Below are 26,260 nucleotides of genomic sequence, written 5' to 3'. Positions count from 1 at the left end.
GAGAAAGAAATTTTGCTACGATATGTAAAGTGTTGAACACATTAATCGGTGTGCCTCCAGTTGGCTCATATATATATATGGGTGTGTGTGCGTGCGTGTGTTTCTATTTCGCGCGAGCCTTGAGTGAGCGCTGTCCAAGGTGCTGCAGCACTGCACGTCCCCTCCCTTTCTCTCCCTTTTCCTCGCACACACACATTTTCTCTCCCTGACAACCACGTGACCCTCCCCTCTGCCGAGTCTGCCGCGAGAGCATCATCAGACTGCACCTTTTCCTCCTCAGGAGAACGGAGGAGAGAGCGACCCAGAGTCAGACAGAGGGAGAGAGAGAGAGAGAGAGAGGGAGAGAGAAAGAAGGGGGGAGAGCGGGAGGCAATAACACCTTGTCATCTTCAGTCCGAGATCGTAATAGTTGTGTTCCTGTCTGGTTGTTTCCCTTTTTCCTCTCTTCTCCTCCCGCGGATTCAAAAATCCACCTCAAATGGGAAGGGAGATCGATGCGTCGCGCGCGGCACTGTTGCCACGGAACCACAGGATGCGCGTGAGGTAAGCAAGGATCCTTCGAACAAAAGCGGTTCTGTGGCTTTTATTCACAGTAGAAACGGCGCTCTCACATTCTAGTTGGCACAATAAACATCTGCTTTTGTTTATTCATAATGGAAAAAAAGAGGAACGGAAGCAGGAGATAATATAGTAGTTAGAAGCTAATAGGGCGCAGGTGACGATGAAGCTAAGCAACTGCCACAGGGAGTGAAAGAAAAAAAAATGGAGAAGAGGTTTGGCTGCAAATCGAGAATCGATAATTCAACCGCATTCATTCACCCCGTCTATCAATACCTGTGATGTCTCCGCTTTCTTTTGCTTTTTTCAACACGGTGTGAAGTCTCCTGTTAGTGTAGTAAACGGTTATATTAGCTGTCAGTGCGGGTTGTGTCCCCCTTTTTTTTTGGTTTGAAGGCGTTCAGACGTTAGAAACTGGGATTTTGGAGCCTAATTCGATTTGAGTCATCCACCGCAGTAGCAGCGGTGGCGGGAGCTGCTCCCGTCTTTGTGATGGGGCTAACTGGAAACCAAGAAGGTGCAGTGAAACAGCTTCTTACCATAAATACCATAAATATTTTCTCCCTTAAAAATAACAACAAAAATGGAGTCAAAAAGTCGTTCAATAAAGACAGCATTTAGGAAAATATTAAGTGTTTGAGGGATTGTGACTTGAAGCTAAGTTGAAGGTATGCCGCCTAAAAAACCTCCTGCGGCATTATGAATCTCCGTTAGGGAAATGCTGTTGGTGTGTGTGAGTTAAAGTCAAGCTTTTATTACTTATATTAATCCCGATGTGTTTACAGATTGTTCAAATGTGACCAGGCTAGCGGTGCGCTCAAAATCCATGAGAAAGTGTAATTTGAGAATAACAGGCTCAGCTGGCGTGTGTATGTGTGTGTTTTCTATGAATGTGTGTGTTGACCCTGGTTGATTGTGCCGTCTCTGTTCTCTCTGTAGGTCGCTGGAGAGAGGGATCAACCTGCTGGCACACCCTCACATATACACCCCTATTTGCCCACACACGCTTTAAGTCTTGCCCCTCAAAGACAAGGAAGAGGAGAGGGAAAAATACTGCTATGACGGTGTCATTTCTCACCATTACCAGTGTGTGAGCTGCACACACAAGCACACTTGCACTCCGTGTGGTGTTGCCTGCATGGGGGATAAGACCCTATCTAGGGCACAAAGATGGAGTTTGCATCCTGTTTGTCCCACATCTAACACACAAACATACTCACACACACACCTGGAATCTCATGACTGAAATAAGGAATGAAGAGGAGACGCTGAACATCGAAAAGACAAGACAAACACCAGGCCAAGGCATCAGAAGATGTTCAAAGGGTGTTAACAGAACAGAGGGTACTGCCGTCTGACCCCTCCCTCTCTCTCTGGAGGTTCATTGTAGCTGAGCTCTCTTTGGTTAAAAGCATTACCAAGACAGCAGGGTGGACAGGTGACAGTGTTCTACGAAGTGCCCTGCAGTTGTCACCATGAGCTGTAGGCTAGAGGGAACATCCCAGCTCTAGCCTCTATTTAATTTTGTGTGTGTGGGCGTGTGAGAGCGGGTGTGTGCATGAGTGTAATGGCCGTTTGCGTTTGGGCAGCAGCCCCCCTGCTCTTTCTGGGGCTGTGCCTGTGCAGCGTAGGGGGCCAGGCTCAAGGGGAGGTCCTGGAGTTTGGGGGCGTATCCAGCCAGTGGGGGCGGTTTCCGGTGTGGAACGCCTGTTGCGAGAGCGTGCTGAGTTTCAGCCTGCGGACTCAGAGCCAGGAGGGCCTGCTGCTCTACCTGGATGACGAGGGCTTCTGCGACTTCCTGGAGTTGCTGCTTCTCCACGGGCACCTGCGCCTACGCTTCTCCATCTTTTGTGCTGAGGCAGCTGAGCTGCAGTCAGGCGTGGCGGTGAGTGATGGGCGGTGGCATGCGGTGCGTGTCAAGCGGGACTGGAGGAACACCTCGTTGGAGGTGGATGGGCGACTGGAGGGATGGGCAGAAGTGAAGAGTCGGAGAAGAGACATGACAGTATTCAGTCACACATACATGGGCGGGTTGCCAGCAGATCTCTACTTCTCGCCACGAAGCCTCACCTCAGTCTCAGTGCGGGAGCACCACCCTGCCTTTTGTGGCTGGATCACAGCAGTGAGCATCAATGGCTTGCTGGTCGCGCTGAACAGCTCAGAGGGCGTCACGGTAACAACTGTCTGCGGGCCGGACCACCAGTGCCAGAACGGAGGGGTGTGCAGCGTGGTCAACGACCAGGCCATCTGCGACTGCTCCGACACCGGCTACCAAGGCAATGACTGCAGCGAAGGTAAGGCCTGAAACCATGCTGACCCATCATATACATCCCATCCTTTACATATACTGACACACAGACATACAGATTTGTCTTAAACCACTTCTGCAAATTCAACCCGGAAATTCCTTACACTAGCTTCCTTAAAAGAGCATATAATTCACACCTTCCCAGTTCTCCTCGGCTGGCATCTATAGACCAGCAGCCTTCACAAAAAGTGCTAGGCCTGCATACTGATTATGCTTTATATTGATTCCTTGCCTGCAAACGACTCCCAGCCTACGACGTTCACCCAAACTCAGATATAGGGCTCCTGCTAGGAAGGGCAATCAGTTTAGCGAGGCCTGGACTGAGATGGTGGGAACAGCTTTTAAGTGTCGCAGTAACACGGTAAAGCCTTTGAGTCAGCAGATTGAATACAGATTCCTGAAACCCAATGAAAGGTCTCTCCTGGCTGGCCGGCTTTGAAGGCCTACGTTGGTGTATTTGGCAGAACATAGTTCCCATATAGATCCACCATGGATGGGGTAGCTGGATGGTGTTGAGAAACTCTAATTACAACAGAGCTAAGAGGTTGGAAATCACCCGTTGTTACATGGCTGACACCTGACTGCCTGTGTTAATGGATTTGGATTGATTTTAGATGGCCTTCAGAGCTACTATGCATAGGGTGTTGAAATGATGTGTGTAGAATCTATCACTTGCCATTAATTTTAACAGCCTCCAGCCTTTCGAGATGCTCTGTTTGCATCTGTGTGATTTGGCATAGTGTGTGTTAATGTGACAGCGCTCCTATAGAAGACAGAAACAGTTCATGAATGAAAAATTATTCAAAAAGGAACAATATGCTTAAATATTTAAACACCACAGAAACACCCTCGTTTAATTCTGCCAAACAAGCATTTGGTCAATATGAGCGCCAATAGGCAGGCCATTGTAATTATGGCCATTACAAAAGCAAAACAGTTGCTTAATGAACTCAGCTACCTTGTTATGGCCCTCAGTGCAAATGCTTTCATTACCACCCCACTAAAGATGTGTGTTGTCAGATCTGCTTGACTTCATTGAAAACAAATCTGCATCCTTGATCAATAGCATTAGAAACTGCTGTAAACCAAAGATACCTTCCAGCTTTGCCCAAGCCATTGATTTTTAATTATTATTTTTTTACTCCCTAGAATTTAATGATACAAATGCATCTGCCAAAAATGGTCGGGCTGCCTTGCAGTTTCTTCACCAGGAAAAAAAAGACCTCATAGCACCGCTGTCAGCATCACACACATCTCTTTAGCCACCCACCGCATCACACCTTCTCATTTAGTGGACAGTGGGATGGCCTGGGTTGCCATGGAGACAGGACTAATAAGGAGACCTCATGCCAGATGTGTCTCTTCATCATATTTCTTTCATTTCCCCCTTCGGCGTTGGCCTCCCTTTTTCCTTGGTACCTGCAGGCGGTGCCAGGCTACCCGTGACGTCAGCCGTAATTTTTCCCATCCAAATCTGCATTATCTGAACTTCTTTGTGTGTAGCGTGTACGGTTAATGTGGGAAGCATCAAGCTTTACCAAGCAGCTTTAAAGGTAGATTTACTGCTGCTTTGTGTTCACACGTGCGGAAATAATTAATCCACTGGGGGAGAATTAATAAAATCACGCTCCAACAATTAGTCAATTAGTTGTAGAAAATGAATCATAAAGTAGCTCAATTGTGAACTCTCAGGTAAAAAAAAAAACACGCTAATTATTTACAGATTCAAAAATCCTAAATGTATGCTTTTGATGCCTTTTTACTGTCATATATGAAGGATGCACAGTTTTATGGTTCTCTTTGTCTATTCTGATTTTGACCAAAGTTTAAATGTCAAGGACTATAACACATAAAACTGAAAAAAAAATGCTTCCAATTTCTTTATAAAAGTAGGTGTTTTAAATCCAACAGATAATTAAAAATTACAAGATAATTCCTATTTACATATCAAACTGTTTGTCCCAGATCTTTATCTGGTTATTATACTCTAAGGTGCATGGTGCTGGGTGACAAAACTGGGGGAAGTCTGAGTTTTGATGCATTTGATGAATAGGAAAAATAATCTGAATTTGATCACTGCTGATCTTGGAAAAAATTGTCCAATTCCAATCCCTGGATGACTGATTCTTGCATCTCTAGAGATGTCCCAAAACATCATCTGACAAATAATCTGTACATTACTTGATTACAAAATAAGCTGAGTATTTAGCTGCTCTTGCTTTTAAAAGATGCATACCTTTTCTCTTATTCAATTGTTCATTTAAAATCCTTTATTTTCACATTATAGGTAAAATCAAGAAATTATTTAAAAACAATTATCAAAATCTTTCAATGTAATGTAGAAGATCAAATAGTGCTAAAACAGAATATTGATTCATTATTAATAAAATAATTCCAGCCATATGTGTTTGCAATCAAAGCACTTAGGCTTTCTTAAATACAGGAAGTGACAAGTTAAGCTGTGCAAAGGCTCCCTGCTGCACTGAAAATTACTCTTTATGTGATCCAAGCCAGTTTAATCCAGTCTGCTGTTTTGCTTCTTCTCAGCGACACACTCATACTTCCACAAACATATGCAGCCCAAATGTACAAACACATGTAGACACACATAGTGAGCTATGCAGCCTCCAGGACCACCATTATTCACACCACCGCTGATGTACCTGACAGCAGGGCAAGCTCTATGAGCTTTATGGGAGATGCATACATTTTACATAAAGGCTCTCAGCAGAAACATTGCCTACATTGCGCTGGCACTTGTCACTCAACAAGAGACTGCTCGTATCTATGAAGTGGAAGATATATATTCCTAGAAATGGGCTTACATATTAGCTGCGAGTGTTGTGGATAACACCTGGTACACAGATTGTTTTCCCCTCTTGGCAGTAGATCTTCTCCTTAAATGGGTCCACGGGTTGAGCAATGGTATCTTTGACATTGGGGGAAATCATATAGCTTTACAAGAGAAAAATGATACTCTTGAATAAAATTACAGAGCTGGATAAAGTATAAGAGGCTATTATTTGTGGGCTGAGTAACAGAATCTCTTTTCTTTTTTTTTTTTCTGGTGCCATTTCCATTTCCCGTGTTTGCATATTTGAGATTAAAGGGACAGTTCAGTATAAATGAGATTATGTAAAATGCTCAGGAGCAGTTATTAATCTACATCTTCATTTTGTAGAAATAGTTTCTTCCGGAGGCTACTTTGCTGTTTTGATGAATTTGGACTGTTTATACTATCTCTAAATATTAAAAATAATTTCAATATTTAGGTTGGATTAGAGTATAATTCTTGAATAAATAATTTTTGATTTTTTAAAACACTGTTTAGGATTTCTGAAGCTTTTATGTGTGAAACACAAAATATGAGCATTTTTAATGCTTTCTTTGCATTAAAACCTCCTAAGCTTTAGACAAGTAAAAAATGTGCAAAAATTGACTTGTAAAACCTTTAATTTACTGACTACAGAAGTGAAAGCATTTGCTTGAATTGTAATAAAGAAAGGAATCATCTTCTGGTTTCCCTATAAATGTTGCTAACTTCACCTAATTCTTGTCTCTTTTCGTGCTACTCATAACCTTTTAGCAGAACCAAGCTTAAAAACTACAGAACTATCCCTTTGAGGCGCAATTTCTGTTTCAGAAAGATGGTGGGAAAAAAGGCAATTGATAGTTTGGAAACAGTAATTCAAGTCCCTGTTATGAAAATACAGTAACTTGTGAACATTAGCCCAGGAAACACAGTCAGTGTGCTATTGAACTTAAAGCGTTTCTGAGCAATTTAGCAAAAAGATAAACCTTCGAGAAAAGGGTGCAGTACTCTTTAAAGTGTTTCCAGTTCTTCTCCCATACCCAGTTGATTCATGTTTCTCATTTTCTTTAAATAGTTTAGAGATACAGATAGCTCAGAGAGAAGAATTTAGCAGATGATGTATTTTTGTGGACGAATTAGATTGTGCTTTAAAGTGCCTTTTATGGTCTGAAGTGTTTTTACATCTGGTCCTCCACATACTGCAGTTCATTTTGGTCTGACTAAGATACTGCCTCAGTGTTATGCCTCCATCCACAGTTTGTGCAGGCTGCAGCTAATATTTATGCCACTACCAGGTAGTAGCCTTAATCAACTGTATGTCTACAGCAAGAACGAGCCAATACGAAGTTACCAGGAGTAAACATAGCATGTATCATGATATAACTGATTTATTTAAAACAAAAAGCACCTACTACAGCTGCTCTAATAATATTACATTAATTAATGTGGTGAAAATGTTTCCTAAGAAACCTATTTATAATCATGTTTTTATATAAATGTGAGTAAATGACTGCTAAAATTTAGATGTTGAATCAAGTGGTCATCACACAGAATATTATACCCTTTTTTGCCAAATAATAAGTTAGTAAGTTGACATCAGGCAGTTAATCTGTTGAGCCTGCTGCAGCTGTAGTCTTAAAACAGCATTACCACAATGATATTGATGTATGGAGCTCCTTTAGTTCCATTACTGTCTATGTTTTTCATGACAGTGAATATTTCCAAACAAGTGAATTTGTATTTTTGTAAACAAAAGAAATGTGTAGAGCCTTGTTGCAGGCAGCTGACAAGCAGTGGGCAGGTGGGGGAAGAGATAACATTGTGCTACTCTATGCTTCATATAACATCTCTGGTCATTCCTGTTGATTTGGTGTCTCATCAAAAGAAGTTCAAATCATAGAAATGAGACTACGGAAACTTTTAATGGTTGCGGAAGAGCAAAATTTATTACCTCAGTCTACCTGGATACTGGTTACTCTTAGCTCAGAAGTGTTGAGGTATTTTGGAAGCACTTATTAAAAGGTCTAACAAACTTATTTTCTGATTTCTCTTTGAAGCTTGACTTCACGATTAATTTGGCTAAGAATTATTTGACTTCTTGGAGCCACTAGTGCATTTGAAAACCAAAAACAAACGCTAAGCAGAAAACTGTAAATTCCTCACTCTTGATCCCAATACGCATGCACTATTCTGAACAGGAGAGAGTACTTAAAAGAAAAGACTTCCACTTTATTTCCTTTACCTTTGGACCCACATTATGGGTTTTACTCCAAAAAACATGACAAACCATAAAGCAGCTTGACAGCAGCTCTAATTTTAAATAAAGGGAACATTTTTAATTTGGAGTTGCAGTAATGACTTGACTGGAGCCTATTTTTGCTTATACTCAGTTAAATTTGAGTGTATTTGTTATTTAAAGTATTCAGGCTTTTCATTCCTTATAATAACGATTCCATTTTATTTATTTTTGACATGCTTCAGGTAGCACCTTCTTTATATATTAAAAAATTTGAAATATTCATCTTGGGGTAAATTCTGCTTTTTGGTGTTCAAAGAATTCCATAAGTTTGTTGGAACAAAATAAACTAAATTGAAGTAAAACAGCAATTTTTTTTGTCTAAATAATTTAGATTAATTTAGATTCAGCAATTAGTCCAAAAAGGAATTTGTTCGTGGCAGCCCTAGTTCGAGCAGATCCGTGCCTAAATTTAATCCCTGTCTGACGCATTTTGCCCTGCAGTGAGAGCAGAATGAACCTGGCTTGTTAAGCCTGGCCTGGCTTGCATTGTCCTTGAGGGCAAACCACTGTTAGCATGCTAATGGCTCCACCTGTTTCTGCCATGCTACTAGCGCAAGGGCAGAGGCAAGGAAACACTCTTCTGACCACGCAAATCAAAACACATGCACACCCCTTCACACACGTACACACACGCAAAAATACATTGACACACACAGCCAGACCCAGCACTGAATCATGCATGCCCCTTGTCCTTTTTTGCACTGCTAATCCATCCCTACATGTTTTCCCAGCTATTTCACGTCATTATTACTGCCATAGTCAATGTTGCTGTGTTTGCGTGAAAGACAGCGAGAGTGTGAGAGGGAATGTGTGTGATTGGGTTTGTGGGGGTGCGTGTGTGTTGCATGCTATCTGTTGGGGTGCTCTGGGGAGAGGAAGCAGCTACAAGGTAAGTTGTGGGGTAAACGGCTCTTGAATCCAAATCTACAGGTAGGAATGTATATTGATGCCAACACCCCTTCCCTCTCTTACTTCCACCCTCTCTTCCTACAAAATGTGGGTGCTTGTGTGTGCTGTTAAGACAAGATCTACGGAAAGTTGTGCATTTCTTTAACTTGGCTGCGTGAATATACGTCTAATCAAACCTCAGTTTTGGCTACCAGTGCAGCATGGTATCCATCGTGACGTTTGTGTTGACTTTGCATGCACGAAGCAACGGTAACCTCTGGATGGGTGTGCATGTACAGTAAGTAGCCATGGTGACCCTTGGGCTGAGCATGCATGTTAATGAATGTCTGTCTCTCTCTCTCTTCGCCTGGCCGCCACGCCCTTCCAGAGCACAGCTACACTCCAGGTATGTCACATTATCTATCTATCTATCTATCTATCTATCTATCTATCTATCGCACCAATTTCTTTCATGTCTTTTCTAATCTTCTCTTTCTGCCTTTTGTTCCTCATAACATCTTCTACTGTCTATACAGTAGCACTAAATAGCAAGGGTAGAAGTTAGCCAACTTTAGTATATTCTGGGTCTTGTGTTGTTATGTACAGTAAAGGTTCTTTGCTGTCATCTGGTAAGTACTACATCTCTTGTTGCAATCATCTGAAGCGGCACTCGCCTCAAGGTTACATAGACATAGACAGATAAATACTGCGCCGTGTACGACCCAGTTCATGGCTGTGTGCAAACGTCTTTGTACGTACTTGTTTTGTGCGTAGGATAAGTAAGTGCGTTCAGAATGGTTTTATTCTTATAATTTAGATGACTCATATATATATATATGTTTATATGCGCACACACGCAGAGAAGTAGCCTCCTCCAGCATGCCACTGATAAACTCCTGCACCATTAAAACACATCTATGCATAAGCACTCACACACTTCATGGTCCTTTGCTGTGCTGACTGTGCTCTTGTCTTCCTTCAAGGTCTGGCAAACCTGATGGCTGGCGACCAAGGTATGGCCTCTTCTTACCTCACTTCCTGTAGTCCTCTGCTCTTCCATCACCCCCAACCTCCTCCTCCTCCTCCCTCTCCACCTCACACCCCTACACTCAAAACTCCTTGTATCCCTCCTCCATCTCATCAACACCTGGTGCGGATGGAAGTTGTTTCTCTAGGCACAGAACTCAGGTCAGTCCTTCATGAGATTCCGAATAATTCCGTTATTAAAAGAGGTAGCTTTAAATAGAGATTTCTTTAACCTCTTGACCTGAGAGCAACTTTCACTATATATATGTATATATATGGGGAAACACATATCTACATATATATTCTAGCTGCTTTGCTGGAATTAACTCCAGGTCATGGCAATGGAGCAAAAGGACATGTGACCCACTGACCCATGGATGGCGGATGGTTTGAATTGGTTTTTCCTCTTCATTTCAGTTTCCCTTCTCGGTATGTTGGAGACTGACTGTAGCCATATGGTGTCTGTAGGGGTGTGTGTGTGTGTGTGTGTGTGTGCTTGCTTAATGCTTATACACATATACAAGCATGCCTCAACATAAATCAATGGCAGTTCTCGCTGCACTTCTCCATCGTGCATCAGCTTCCAGCATGTCTCTTTTTATGCCACCACTGGTGCTCAAACGGGCTCCTGCTCATACGCCGGCGAGCGCATGTGATCCCGAACAGCTGTTTGCTGCAGTGTTTGTAAAAAGCAATGCTGTTATACCCCGCAGCCTCTATCTAGTCCATTGTTTTTGAAAGTAGCCTAAAAACAAGAGCTGCAACTAGTGCTTTTAAAAAAGAAAAAAAATGTTTCTTGATAACCAGAACTCACAGTGCCACCCTTTTTTTGTTCTTTCCCTCTTTGTTCTTGCCCACTTTCTCAATGTTTGGAACACCAACTCCTCTGATTTTAGGAAAACCCAGAGGTACACCCATGATTTACTTATGTGTTTGGCTACTGGGTTGCTATGGATGGTGAAGACGTTGCTGAATGTGTTGACAGGCTCTTGACTGCACACTAAATGTGGAGCTTCTTAGCAACAAATTTTGTATATTTGAGATAGAATTGGAATGTGACATTTTTGACAAGGTAAGATGTTGCGGCATGTAAGTGCAAGGGTGTGTGTGTGTGCGTTTGTGGGCGGGTGTGCCTGCATGAGTGCAAATGAATAGAAGCTCCAACCTACTGTGCTATTGAAAATCTGAAGGTAGGTGCCGCTCGATCATACAGCTCTGCATGACGCTGATGAATACACTGATTGGTGCACATGAAGACAAGTCTGACCGTGACAGGCTATTGTGCTCTCTGATTGGGCAAAAGTAGACATAGTGATGGCTATGCCCCATAGTGAGAGGTTGTGTTTTTTCCCAATGTGCTGTTTAATAGAAAAAGATGAGCTTTGGCTAGCCGCTAGGCCATTCTAACACATTAATATGCTGGGGTATAAAACTATTACATTGCAGGTCTGACTGTATGTTTAGATCTCTGGCCTCAAGAGGTTTTCTCGTTTTGTATTTAGCTCCGTCCATCTTCCTATTGTCATCCCAACAAAGAAAAGCCTCTCCATAGCCTGATGCTGCCACATCCATTTTTCACTGTGGGTATGATGCGTTCAAAGTTCTGGCCTTCTTGGTTTTCTTCTTTGCACTCATCTGTAACAGGACAAATCTGAAATTAACTGTAGATCTCTGCAGCTCTTCCAGAGTTACCTATTATAAACACGCCTCTGGTCTGGCCTGTGACTTTAGGTGCATGGTAATTTCTTTTTGTAGGTTTGAAGTTTTCATCTTCAGATGATGGATTAAACACAGTTTTGTCCTTCTATACCCCTTTCTCCTCAACCTTTTTGCTGTGTTCCTTGGTCTTCTTGATGCTGTTTGTTCTCTAAAAAACCTCACAAAACAGCTGCATTTATTCTTAGGATAAACTCACAAATTATGCACTACTTTTACATAAATTCACCCCAAAATACATTAATGTTTGTAGTTGTAATTTGACGAAAGGTCCGAAAGTTCCAGGGGTGCAAATACTTTTACAAGGCAGTGTAAATAAGCTCATAATTCCAGATTCTGCCTCAAAATGTCTGCTGTGATTCATCCAGGTGGCACAGAAATTTTAATTGCTTGATCTGGCTTATGCTCAGCATTTTAAATCACCTGCTTAGGTACTGACAGGTATTAACATATGTTTGCAGCGTTATTACACAATGTATTCTGTGTATCTGTTTGCCGGTGCCCCTCACTATGTGGTGTGTTTGGATGCTGATATGCTAAAAGTATAGCTGTTTTTTTTTTTCAACCTTTGAAGTTTCTGTACACATGAAAAAAAAGGCATGTGTTTTTGTGTGAGTGTGTTTTTTTGTTCTGCATACTGAGATGTAAAGGCTGTCAAATGGTGCAGACGGAGCCTAGCTTAGGTTAGTTCAGCGTAAAGAGGCTTTTTGAGGAGACCGCAAAGCTGAAATGAGTTTCTTTGAGGGGGTGGATGGGGTGTGCAGTCTTGAAAAGATATACAGCGTGTGTGTGCGTGTGTTGGCGTGTGCGTGTGTGGGCATTAGAAATTGAGAAAAAAAGAGACAGCGCCTCTGAGAGACGACCTGAAGAAATGAATGATAGAGGGAGGGGGAGAGGGAAAGAGCGAGAGATAAAGTGAGTCGTCTTCTCGCTTCTGTGATGTAGAGCAACTGGCTGTATCTGCAAAGCGGCAGCGACGGTCCCGCCTGCCCTCCTGGTCCAGTCATTCTCCAAGGGACATCGGTCCTGATGGGGATCCGGGGACCTTTCCCCTCCTCTACAACACACAGTTATCATTCTCTCTGGAAATGATACCCACAGATCACTAATCACTTTGAGTGGGTGAAACGCAACCAATTGTGGAAGGAAGGAAGACAGAAAAGAAGCAGCCAAATTGGATTTTCATAAGTATTGAGCAGCCAAAGGAAGAAGGGGGAAATGGATTTTTTTTCAAAGTATTGAGCAGCAATAATCTGGATGGAAAATGTGCTTAAAGCCAAGTAGCAGATTTAGCCTTTTTTTCTTTTCTCTTTGCTTGGCCAAGAAGTACGCTGGAAGAATGAGAGATTACAGATTTTGAGTAGTTGGTTTATTGTACACTCACCGGTCACTTTATTAGGTACACCTTGCTAATCCATGTTCATTTTAAAAGCACTTTTTAATTTCGTTTTTATCAGACTCTTGACTGAAGTGTGTTATGGCTTCAATCATAATTTATTTTTGATTAAAATTTTAGATTTGACCAAATCTGAGCTGCCATAATCTAACCATAAATACAGACTACTAAAGGAGTGAATTTTTCATTACTGGGGAAAATTATTTTTTGTACATCCAGGTTAAATATTTATGGAACAGATATATACTAAAATTGCACACAGTCAACCTTAGATCTCATAAGATTTAATATCCTTCATATTAGTCTAATATTGATTCAGTCAGGAAAATATCAATGGCTTCTGTCACAGTATATGTTTTTCAGCTTTAATTTTCATTTCCTTGGTCTTTACCAAAACTAGGACAAAACAATGTTCGTCAACAAAATCAATACTTGTTAGTACCAGATTGGTCTCCCATTTTACCTTCAGAACTGCCCTCCTGGTCCAGTCATTCTCCAAGGGACATCAGCTTCTTGGCATACATTCAATTTGGTGTCAGAAAGATTATTCTGAGAGTTTAGTCCATATTAATATCTTTCAGTTGTTGCAGATTCTTCTGATGCACATCCATGATGCCAGTCTTTTATTTGAGCTTTGTGACATGGTGAGTTATCCTGTTGGAAGAAGGAATTAGAAGATAGATAAACTGGGTCAGAAACAAGACTTAGTTTGTACTAAAGGGTCCAGTTTTGAGACTATATCTCCCAAACCATTACACTACCATTACATTGAAATGTTAATACCAGGCAGGATATTTTGTTCATGTGAGTTTTTGACCCTGCAATTGAAATTAATATTTTTGCCCAATGTTGGTGAGACAGTGTGAATTGTAGCCTCACTTTCCTGTTTTTAACTGGCAGCAGTGGCACATGGTGTGGTCTTCTGCTGCTGTAGGTCATCTGCTTCAAGGTTAGACATGAGGTGCATCCTTGAAGAAATGTTTAGTCCATTTTAATTGGACTCTACTTCATTAGAAAGTTCAGTTCGTTTGAGGAGGTGTACATGTGTAATCAAACTCTGATCTGCCTACAAACCTGGGTCTCACTTAAGTTAAAGTGGAATCCGTTCACATTTTCCTCTGTCCACACACACGAACATGACATTATTGTTTACACAACTGCAATTTGCTCAGTATTTTCTCTTTTCAAATCATATTCGCACATAAAAATCCCAATTTTCTGGCCAGCAAAAACATGGAAGAACCATGCAACTTTTAAAATCATTAAAAATCACCTTCTGATGCTTGCTTTTAACTCCAACAAGTTGTCTCCATCACGTCTCGATGCCTAAATGCATTGATGTAATAATTCATTCTGATGTGCTATCAGGAAATTGAACAGTTGTACCTAAGAAACTGGCCAGCGAGTTTCGAGCTTTACGGCACAATGTCAACTTAATAATGTCTGTTTGTTTGCAGCCTGTCCAAATGTTCTCAATATCAATCCAAGAATCTATGCACAACCTAGACATGTGGTCAGCCTCTCTTGAGGTGACCTTTAAAAGTACGTGAACGGACGGACAAACGGACAAACACTCACACACAATAACCTTTAGAGAGTGCCTGCTGAGTGTGTGAGCTAGAGTGTGCTGGGTGTAAATATGCATGAGTAAGGCTGCCTGCACATATTCTTCATGGTCAGTGGATGAAGGCAGGAGAGGGATTGAGGCTGTGTCGGGTTGTGTGCGTGTGTGTGTGTGTGTGTTCTGGGGAGGTGGATTGTGAGTCATAATTTGTGACTCATAAAGCGTCGGCAACCAAAACGGCTCTTTTTAACACATTGTTTTGTGGCAGAAATGCACAGATGGGGGATGCACTCCACTCCATAACGGGGCACATGTTCAATGTCACACACTTTAGATTTCTCTTAGAATTATTTGCTTGAGTTTTTTTTTTTTTTGTCCTTTCCGCCACCCATGGCTTTGTCCTGGACATATGAATATCCCACAAACACAGAAAAAGCACAGATAGCCGCAGCAGACGAGCTGCACGCTGACTTCACCATATGTGGGGTTGGGAGTGGTAGCAGATGCCAAGAGAAGAACCAGTTAGTACCAGCAACGCACAGCATGTCTCCTACCTCTTACTCATCAGCATGTACAGTCCTAATAATAAATCAGCCACTGAGTATGAAACAAGTTTAACTTATTTTAATTAGTTGAACACACTTTTGACTTACTCCTTTTATAGTCTGTTGCTTTACGAAAGAACCGTAATTCTATTGGCTCTTAATGAAATTAACATTCTGTTTCTTTCATAGAACCTGGGGACAAAATTTATGATCATATTAGTAAGACCTGACGTTGCAATGTTACTATTGAGTTTTACGATGGCAATATTGATTTAATTTGGCCCAAATTTCCCTCACAACTCTCTTACTTTTTCATTATTTCTGTGCTCCTGTCACTTTCCACCAGATTTAGCATTTCAGACTTTGTAGTTTACATCAAATATGGACATCAAGGGCATCGAGAGTCCATTTCATTGGCTAAATATGTTTCTTCCAAACAGAGCTTGAAAAATGACAAGATACTCAATATTGCATACAAGCAGTCCATTGCAGATGCAGTATTGCAAAAATTGATATTCAGAGATGCACCGATCAGGCTTTCCCTGGTGGAAACCAATTTCCGTTCTCTTTAAGGTCCAACCTGCCATGTCCTATTTAAGCCAATGACTATTACTCATAAAAATGGGATCAGAGTTTTATTGATGTAGTACTTTTGAGTCTAGCAGAAAAGGTAATAAGGACAAGATTATTCTCATTTGCACATCAAAGCAGACATCCATAAGCTTTATTTGAATGGAAAAAGTGCATCAAAAAGCAGGCTGTTGTAAACTGGAAATGTTGTAAGTTCTTCATTTGGTGCATTTACTGAATAGGGAAAAATCAGACAGATTGAATGATCTACCTTGAATGAGTTCACATTTGTGACTGCAAATGAAACTTAACTGGAGTCGAAATACAACAATGAGAAACTATGAGATCATGTGAAGATTTACTGTATTATTGTTTCTTCATTTTTTTGTTTTTAATTCTAATCCTGGTGGTACCGAGTCAGTTTGAAAGTACATATCATGTGATTGGACTGAAGTGGGATGCAGTTCAGCTTAATCTAGATTGACACCAACTGAATGGTTGTCTTAGTCCTTATAAATTCGCATTCAAGTGCAGATTAAATGTAAGAAAAGAAAATCCTTAAATGTATGGAAGTAAATTATTGCCACCAATAATTCAAAATTACTCTACTAATCCCAAAGACAATTTAATAAAAAAAAACAACAAAAAAACAGCAAAGTGTATCCTAGCTATTTGTATCCCACATTTTTTATTTTCACCAGACATGTAAAATAATCAAAACTACAATAATTTCACTGAAACCTTATGGAAAACATATATAATAATTATAATTATAATTATTATTATTATTATTATACCAATTTACACTTCCTTGCAAAAGTATGCACTTTGCACCTTTTTGAATTTTGTTAGGTTATAACCACAAATGTAGTTGTGTAAATACAAATCTTAGAAGTGTGAGATGCATTTGTATTATCCTTCCCTGATGCAACAGGGAAGAATACTATTTAACTGCAATGATGCAGTTAAATAGTAATGACCTTTCACTGCAGTGACGTCTACAAGTCCTTAGGAGATGTCTCTATAAGCTTTCTAAAAATTGAATGGTGTTAATCGGTGATTTTTACGTTTAGAATTGTCGCCCTACAGTCTTTTGCTGCTTCCAAAAGGAAAACTGACTTTTTTTCCTGCTTCTGATAAAGGCATTCATTCCCACAGCATAATGATGTCACCTCCCTGTTTTAACATAGGGATGGTGTTTAGAAGTAGACTTGGTGTGTTCGTTTTCTGACACTCTGTTCTGCGTAAAGGGAAACAAGCAAATTCTTTGATACGTTTAAAAATAGATATATATTTGTGATGTCCACCTTAGCTTTTGGTCTCTTTAGCTCCTCCAGAGTTACACTGGACTGATTGGCTGCTTCTCTCAACGCCCTGACAGCCAGATCTGTTTGTTTAGGTGCAAAAATAACATTTTAATAGAATACAATGAAGTTTGTGCTTGACAAAATGTAGAATGGTCCAAGGGAAATTAATACTTCAGTGTAGATTTATCGATCTCTCTGTCAGTTTGCAGTCAATAATTATTTTGAGAACCTATAGAATATTTGCCCCCATTGTTTCTTGCTGAAATATATAACATCACATGTTACCAGAAACATAATTATCAGAAAAAAATATTTTAAGTTTACAAAACTTCTTAATTGTCTAGGAAAATCTGCAGAATAGACTGCATAATTGTCAATGAAGAATCCTTACTCGACACATTAGTCTGTAATGGTTGCGTAATCTCACAAGACGAGCAAATGAGCAGTGTCCAACACAAGACGGAGAAAGAGAGAGACGCTTGGTGTTAAGAGGCAAGTGTCTGTTGATTGGCTTCCTGCCTCACTGACTGGCGTGAATTTGGATTTTGATGGCTACATCTTGAGCTGTGAAAAAAACTGTCCCCTCTGGCCGTCAACACTCGAGAAGCAATTGGTGCAAAGTTTTTTTTTACTGCGAGATGCTCAATTTTCCTGGATTTTCCTCCCTGTCTAATGGGACTAATTCTGCCTCTTCTCAATTTTGCTAACACACATTACAGTAGAACGCTAATTATTGCTTAACACCCATGCAACTCTTGTAATGAAAGTCATAGCGCCACATACAGAGTTCTGCCCCCACATTATCAAGGAAATACACAGCTACTAGATTCAACAGGAGAGATGTGTAATCCCACTGATAAATGTAGACGTTTTTCCCGGCAATTGTATGCAATTATTATCCTGTTAGGACGTGTACATATTAACACTTTTAGCGTTCATTGCTACTAATAAGGAACAGCAAAACCGACAGTCTTTGTAATCGCCTAAAAATAAAGACATCAAACGGACACCATGGTTTTTAGAGGATGGAGAAGGGGGGAAAGATAGAGCGGAGGCTGGGAGGGAGTGTGCAAGGAGGATAGGGCATGAGGAGTGTGGAAAAGTGATGGTGAGGAAAGATACGAACGCTTTCGGAAAGCGGGAGAAGAGAGGTGGAAAGAGAAGGTCGAAGACGTACATGGAGACAGGGAGGGAGATAAGACTGCGGCGTTTCTCAGCAGGAGAACTGCATCTCTCCTTGGGCTCAACAACACGACACAGTCTCAGAATCAACCCGGACGGTTTTCATCAGCGATGCAGATTCCTCAAACAGCACGGCACACACACACACTTGTCTTTTTGGAATGAAAGAGGGAGTCTAGTGGGTGCTCCAATTGTCTCTTACCTGCTCCAGCAATTTCCATCATTTCTGGGCGGGTGCTGGAAGTAGCGGCCCAATTGGCGATTCACTCCAGTACCCCATCTGGCATTTCGTGTTCATTTCTTTGCCGCTTGCCAAAACAAGAACATACACACATTGATTTAGAGTGCTTGTTTGGCATTTAGATAATTGAAATAGCCACAATACTAATTATGGGCCCATTATATTACCTTTATGAAAATATTTCCTTATGTCCTCATTATTTGTTAACAAGCATTTGGAAGAGAGTGTCAGTATTTTCTTTTGTGCGTATATCTCCACGGGTTTGTCCTTGTTGCTATACAAACGACCTGCGTAAATGTAAATTTTTCACATTGTGCATGCTTTGCCATCCCTCTGTGATCCTCGCTGTGCGTTTGCAACATGATACCGCTGCGCTTATTTCTGTGTGCGTTTGTCTAAAAAGGAATGAAACTGACTCTGATCTTATCCAGCTTAAGACAAATACGCTGTTCCGCCTGAAGACATTGTCATGGAAACAAACCGGTTTCCCTGGGTACCAGAGAGAAGGCCAAATTCAAACTCTACAGATGGAGGCAGAAGGGAAAGAGAGATATGGGCAAAAGACACACGAAAAGAAAAGATTTAGCACAGTGGCAGGAGGCGCTTTTCTCATTACTTTACCTAAAATGAAAGTCAGAGGTATTTGAATGACTCTTAAGTGTGACGAAAACACATTTAGAACTTGTAAATCTGCTGTTATGCAAAAGGTTTTTGTTGTCATCAATGTTAGTTTAATGTACTTAATTGCAGCATAAAGTATAGCAATGAACACAGTACAACACCTGGCAGTCCATTATTAATGCCATGTATTTACGCTCTGCATGCCAATAATATTGTTGACTAATTAAATGAACCCTTGATGTCTGCTGTCTCAATCTAAAAAGACAAAAACTAAAATCAAACAACCTATGGTGTAAAATAACAAGAGTCGAGTAAAATATAGGTAAAGCTAAAAGGGATCATCTAAAGCTGGAAAATGTCAGCAAAAATATCATTAAAGCTTAATAAATATCTTAAATCAAGAAGACATATGCAAATTTGAAATACTGTTTCTTCAGATTTCAATTTGGATCAATTTCCACTTCTTTTTCCCAAAGACTGTTATGCATAAAAAAGATAAATGTACTTTTGAATCCAACAGAAATTGAAGAAATTAAAAAATGAATCCAATTAATAAATCAAAGGATGGTCCCCTGACCTGTACCAGATTTTTTATTTAACCTAAAATGTTCTCACTGTACAAATAGTTTTGATGCACTTAACGAATAGAAAAGCTGGTCAAGTTAAAAATGGCCAGTTTATCTCTATTTTTTCCAATCATATCAGTTGTTTTGCACTGATTTGTTATTCCTCATCTTACGTTCTGCAACCCGTGTGGCTTCTCAAACTAGGAGCCAACGTCTTCATTTTAACAACAAAAAAAAAAGGAGAAAAAGAGATCCCGTGTTTGAGGCAGCCGATCCGTCACTGCGTCCTGACAGTAATATCCTCCTCTACAGTATTGCTCCCCTGGCTGTGATGTGATAACCCAATCGGTTTCTAAGCCAGACGTGGTATATCACAGAGCAGAGATGGAAACAGCAGTCGTTTAGTGAGCTCGCCTTTTACTGACTGAATTTTCAGATGTGAAGGCACTACTATCGGAACGTTATATGCACTGAAATACATTTACATACATTTCCAACTCTGGACATCTACATCTATACACTGTATATGAGTTTTTAGTTAATCCACCTGTCGGTTATTAAGAAGGAATGCCTTCATGCAGGATGTTTGCAATATAAATGTGTGTGTGTGTGTGTGTGTGTGTGTGTGTGTGTGTGTGTGTGTGTGTGTGTGTGTCTGAGTGGAGCTGATAGCAGAACTGCATGGTGGGCTAAAAACGAGGTGCAGGGGAATTGCAGTGTGCTATCTCCAGAATGACAGGGCTGCCATGATTGAGGCTTGCAACACCAGGATTTAGATACACCAGCATTTTTCTCTGTTTCATTCTCTCCGGCCAGCCGGCCCAGCCCCTCGATCTGCCACTCCCATACCTCGAGCCGTCTTGCTATCCCTCCATTTCTCCCATCTCAATGAGTGCCTCAATTCCCCGTTTCTCCTTTCAAATCCCCCCTGTGCATTTCTCTCTTTTCTCTCCCCGGCTTCTTTCCACCCTGCTCCCTCTATCAGGTGCTGTATAATGAAGGCTCCCCTGATGTGCTCCTAGCCTCCATCCGCCATTTTGATTCAGTACAGCTGTCCATGATAATGTACTGTTCACTCAATCACTCTTTCTCTCTCTTCTCCTCCTTCACCATCTTTCTTCCTGTCTCTCTTTCTCTGAAAGACACATGCACACTTGTATTTCTTTTTTTTGCTGGAGCCCCCTGTAACATAGGGTTGCTATGGAGAAACCAAATTACTCTGTGAAACATTGAGGAGGAGACCCATGAGATGAGACAAAGCCATAAATGACACGACACACACACCATATGTGCACCAGCATACAGGAAAATCCGTGTGATGCGTGTTTGATTATTTGAGGGGAGGTACAGTTGCAGCTGGTCCCTCGGAGCAGCAGAGATCCTATCAGCTTTTCCATCTCTCCCCGCCTCCCCACAGATTGCCTTATTCATAAGAGCAGCCGCTTTCAAGGTCCAACGCCAATCATCTTTAAATTTCTGCTTATTCCCGCTCCTCCTCTAGCTTTGATTGCAAGATCTTACTTCTTTTGAACACTATTCACGTATATTTTCAGATTCATTTCTTAGATTCACATTTTTTTTCCTTCTTCCTTCTTTCATCCTCACCTCTTATAGTTTATGACTGCAAGGTCATTAGATCTATACTTCAGTTCCAGTTTTATTCTGTTCAGCCTTCCTGTTATATGCTGAAAGTCTCACTCTTTTTTGCGTAGGTCATTGTAAGTACAGTTTTCTTTCACATAGATTCCTACATGGGCTTCCTCTGACTTAATTTGAAAAATCAAAATAATTAACCTTATGTCTTCTTCCTTAAGTGACACCACATATACTAAAGAATATTGAAAATAGTAAAATGTTTTAGTGTTTCGGATACATTAGTCCCAAAACAGAGCAGTTCCAGATGAAAAATAGCATATTTTAATTTCTAATTACTGAATTTTTAGGTTATTCAGTCCTTCATGCTTTGCTGAGTGGCAAAACATTTAAGGTGGCAACTATTGTTAGCAGTTGGATAAGGAGTAATTAAATATTTACAACTGTTTGACTCAAAGGAGATTCTTGTGACCGGCAAAAAGATTATTCTGAATACAAAATCACACTAAAGCATAGACATGAGTTGCCTGTTATTTATGCATTACGTATTTCTATAGTGAAAATTTTGCAACGCAAAGTCTGGGCCCATTTAAATTCCTGGCTATGCATGGACTCAAAACAGGAGGTATGATCAATCTCAAGTAAGTGGAGAACCTGAGTGGACATTTTAGCTGTATCTTCACACATACAGTTGCCTGCTGGCATTTTCTGTAAAAATGAAATTATACATTCACAGTACTGCCTATGATAGCCTATGTATGACGTCAGTGCAGATGTGAATAAATATCTGGAGAGGGCAGAAATGCACATTAAAAAGCAAAATATGTAAAGTTAGATTACATCTTGTGTAGGTTTTAACTGCAAAATGTGAAAGATAGTTGTACAGTACAAGCACATTATTTAGGTTCTGTAGGACCAAAATGTTGGTCGATAAGAGGCACATAAGGATGCAAAAATAAAGAAGTTTAACCCTCCAGACTGAACATATCTGTGACAACCCAGCCAAATTTGCAGTACCGTAATTCCACCACACTTTGCACTATTGGAAAAATTTCTGAAAGAGGAGACGTTGCACTTTCCAGTCAACATCGGGGTCATTATGGTAATTTCACCCCCACCGTAGCAGGAAGTGAAATTAATCTGAGGGGAACTCTTAATAGATGGTAAATTGTGAAAATAACTTGCTAGATATTGAATGTTCCAGTTGTTATAGATAAATAGGAATATATATTTACTCACAGGACATTTAAAGAACTGTGTACAATTAAAATAAGCAAAAGTATCAAGGTGGAGATTTTAGACTTAGCTCTAAAAAGGTTAATGAGGCAAAGGGGGGCTAATGAAAACTGAAACCAGAGTCCAAAAATCTAGGAACCAAAATCTAACACATGAAAAAATAATGAAGAGCAGGATAAATCCAAATCCAAAACAAGAACCAGAAGAGACAGACTCACCCAAAGAGGGATATATACTGAGGAGAGGTGATCAGTGAAACATTACACAGGTGGAGACTAATCAACCAGAGTGAGAGCAGCTGATTGAGAAAAGCAGATAGCAGAGACAGAGGGAATGTAATGGAATAAGTGACTGAACAGAAACGATCAATCACGAAACAGAACACAATCAGGCATTAGAGTGACCAAAGGAGACAAAGAAACTGTGAAGCAGGAGAGAAAGACTACAGAAAGTAAAGAAGAGGCAGAACAGGAAGGACATGATCTGAAAACAGCTGAAGTAGTAGCTGATCTCTGATTCCTTGGCATCACAGAGTTGTTCTCCTTGAGCTTTGGGTTTTAAGAAACAAAGAAAATTCATTTCTCATTTTGTAGCAGAGGTTTTTATTTTTTGAACATCATTTTGAAAGATTTTCACTAAAACTAAACCAAAAAACATACTAAGAACTGATTTATTTGTTTGTATGGTTATTCTATAACAGCTTAAGCAAAATAATGTTTGACATTTAAAAAAAAAAAAAAATTGGCTGTTTTTTTCACTTCATCTTTAAAATTAACCAGCTAAATCTCCTGGAGACAGGAATCCAGTTTGAGGGTTGGACTCTGTCTGTTCTGTTGTTTGTTCAACTGAATCTAATCAGACTGTATTGTTGAGATGGTTTCTGAGAGGCAAGGCCAGACAAATAAAAGCCAGACAGACCTCAGACCACTTTTACCTCAATTAAATTCAACAAACTTTTATAGCTCATGATAGTACGTTACTTGAAACAGGCACACAGTGCCTCACACAGATATTCATACCTCTTTAACATTTTCATATTTGGTCCCACTGGAGACAAATGCTAAAGGACAGAGTTTAAGATGCCCTCATGAGAAAGAGAAGAAAGATGAAGATTAAAATAGTCATTGCAAATTTACAAATATTCTCATGTAGCAAGATTTTCTAATATCATGTAGCCCTAATATTCTCTGATCTAAATGGTTTTGCTTGTCAGACAGGTTATATTTAAGTGATGTCTTTGTTGGCCACATAGTAATGAAGCCTGAGTATTAGTGATATTAAACCAAAAATGGTTTAGTTTCACCATTTTCCAGACTTACTAGATGTTTTATCTATTAGACTTCAGCCGCAGTCTCAAGTCTTTTTCAGAATTATGCACTCCTTTAACAAAAACGATCACAAATATGATTCATTGAAGTTTGGGGGACAAAGTTTAAGAAAAATAAATACTTTTGCAGATCACTAGATTTTAGAAATTGTGTTTTTCTTCTCCTTAGTTTATTGCTAATTTCAGGTAATTGTTGAGCGTCTCCGTGTCAGGGCCACTGTACTCCTACATCCTCCGACTCCCTGGCGTTGATCGACAGTGCTTTCCACAGGATGAAGTGTGACATGTGGTGTGTATGTCGGTGTCTGCTTCAGTGTTTACTCTGAGCTAATACTGACTCACTCCATTAATCTGAGCTACAACAGATCCACTCCAACCTGCCCACTTGAGGGAGATGAAGAGGAGGAGGCTGTTTCAGATGCATACTCAACACATGGTCTCCGTCGCGTTCGCGTAACCCCACGTATGCATTTCCCTTCTGATTTGCACGCGTGATGTAACAGAGCGAGCGTTCGCGGGCCGGGACGTCCAAATCGATGCGGAGATGCTTTATGTTCTCCTGTCTGCTCTAATGACGTGTCTGTAAATTAACAACAGAATAGCGGAGCAGCGCTCTGAAACCTAATGGCACCTCTGTAAATTACCGCTGAATGCTGCTGGACACCTGCGTGTGTTCTCATTGTAAACACACCGCCATCCCCTTTTCCCTTCTTTCTTTGTTGGCACCTCATCTACATTTGTCTGAGGTTGTGTTTTTTGTGTGATTGTGTTAACACTGTTGCTAGTTGTTTCAGTCTGAGTGTGTGTTTTTTGTGTGTGCCCCTCTCTCTCTCCCTTTCCCTCGCTCTTTCAGTAAAGACTAGCCCGAGGCCTTGAGTTGGTAATAGCTTTTCTGACAACTATACACCAATATTTACAGAAACCAGCACCCACCCACACCCACACATATTTAATGCACATATAAAATAATATGTAGTTTCCCGTGCACACTTTCACATGCCTAAATGCAGAGCTGCACACAGTGTTTTCTTTCTGCAGGCGCACACACACAGTCTTAATTAACATGCTGGGAGGGAAGGAGTCACACACCAGAGGAACTCTCACACATGCTGGCAAACAACGTGTTGTTTCTCACTCGTATATTGGCATTCACACTCTGGGTTGTTGTTGTTTTTTCATGCAGCAGGACCACAGAAAGACAATTTGCCACAATTTGGCCCTTAAATTGTGATATATTCTCACTTTTTCCTCCTCATTATTCTCTTTGCATTACATTCACTCGAGTGCAATTCCATTCTAGCGCTCCTCTCCCTTCCTCTCGCCACCTTAATAACCTATTACACTTCAGTCTATTCATTATGTGGTGATCCTTTCTACCCCTGGACTCTTTGGAGGTTCCCTTGCCAAGTGTCTGTCTTTCTGCGGCTTCACCTGGTCTGCGTTAAACTCCTCCTCTCTTCTCCTCGTTATGGCGAACTACAAGATGGTGGTTGTGCCCGAAGAAGAGAGCGGAAAAGAAAAGGAAAAAAAAAAGAGACCAACAAGATGTGTGGAGAGGAATGGTGGCATGACGCCAGGAGGGAGGTGTGAGAGATATTGGGATGCAGAGGAAGGGTGATGCTTTGGTGGAGGAGAGATAATGTCATCTCTTACTTGTTTATGCGATCGTTTTTGTTTTCTTGTTCTCGCTTGCATGTTTTTGTTTTTTTTTCTCTGCTTGCTTTGCATTGATGTGTGAGTAGGTGTAAGAGTAGATAAGTAAATGTGAGCTTAAGTATGATGGATTGTGAAACCTTGGTTTAATGTCCTTGGAGGTCACAGAGGGTTTTCAAGGTAAGTTTCCATTGGCCGAATGCCTGGTTCTCTGAATTTCACAGCAGCTTGCAAAAGGATTCATACTCCTTAAACTTTTTTCACACTGTGTCATGTTTGAACCAACATTTTCAGTCTACATTGTCGTGATTTTATGCGACAGACTTACACAAAGGAGGGGATAGAAAATGATACGTGGGTTTCAAAATGTTGCATAAATAAACTCTAAAAAGTGGAGAATGTATGTTTGCATTCAGCCCCTCTGAATTAATACTGTAAAATCAGCTCAAATAAGCACTATTAGACATTAAAATTTTAGCTTCATCCACCTTCTCATTAACTTCAACCACACTTTGATGCCTCCACCACTGTGTTTTATTTTAGTAAAGATGTATTCTGGGTGCTTTGCATGTTCAGGGTTCGTACTAGTGCTTAAAATCCTTGAAAATGCTTGAATTTCAACTAGGCGTTTTCAAGGTTTGATAAGTGCTTGATATTCAAACTGTAGCCGTTTTGTAATTAAGTGCAATTTAGCATTTGATTAAAAGCCTAAATTTGGAAAACATTACTAACAAATTAAACCAGATATTTTCATAAGCTTAATAAAAAGAAAAACCTTTTTTTTCTCACTTACTACACTTTTCTTGTTTTAGGTCGGTTAGAAATACCAACATTATTCCAATTGCTAAATGC

General features: G+C 40.4%; 1 protein-coding gene across 16 annotated transcripts in view; it reads left to right on the top strand.

The window, feature by feature from the left end:
• The first annotated feature begins 244 nt into the window (after window positions 1–244).
• Window positions 245–26,260, top strand: part of nrxn1a (neurexin 1a) — an 83,306-nt gene continuing 57,290 nt past the window's right edge. For 3 of the 16 annotated variants that reach the window (XM_028029214.1, XM_028029212.1, XM_028029211.1), the window contains exons 1-5: window positions 245–543; window positions 1,498–2,852; window positions 9,254–9,271; window positions 9,849–9,878; window positions 10,788–10,799. In XM_028029214.1, coding sequence (XP_027885015.1) covers window positions 2,117–2,852; window positions 9,254–9,271; window positions 9,849–9,878; window positions 10,788–10,799 — 796 coding nt within the window. In that variant the 5' untranslated portion in view covers window positions 245–543; window positions 1,498–2,116. The remainder of the gene's footprint in view (window positions 544–1,497; window positions 2,853–9,253; window positions 9,272–9,848; window positions 9,879–10,787; window positions 10,800–26,260) is intronic. The other 13 variants (XM_028029205.1, XM_028029201.1, XM_028029208.1 and 10 more) reach the window with 10 other exon arrangements.

The sequence above is a fragment of the Xiphophorus couchianus genome, chromosome 10 (genome assembly GCF_001444195.1).
Source record: "Xiphophorus couchianus chromosome 10, X_couchianus-1.0, whole genome shotgun sequence".
Taxonomy (NCBI): domain Eukaryota; kingdom Metazoa; phylum Chordata; class Actinopteri; order Cyprinodontiformes; family Poeciliidae; genus Xiphophorus; species Xiphophorus couchianus.
Note: the sequence above shows the minus strand (reverse complement) of the source record. Positions and strands in the feature narration are given on the sequence as shown.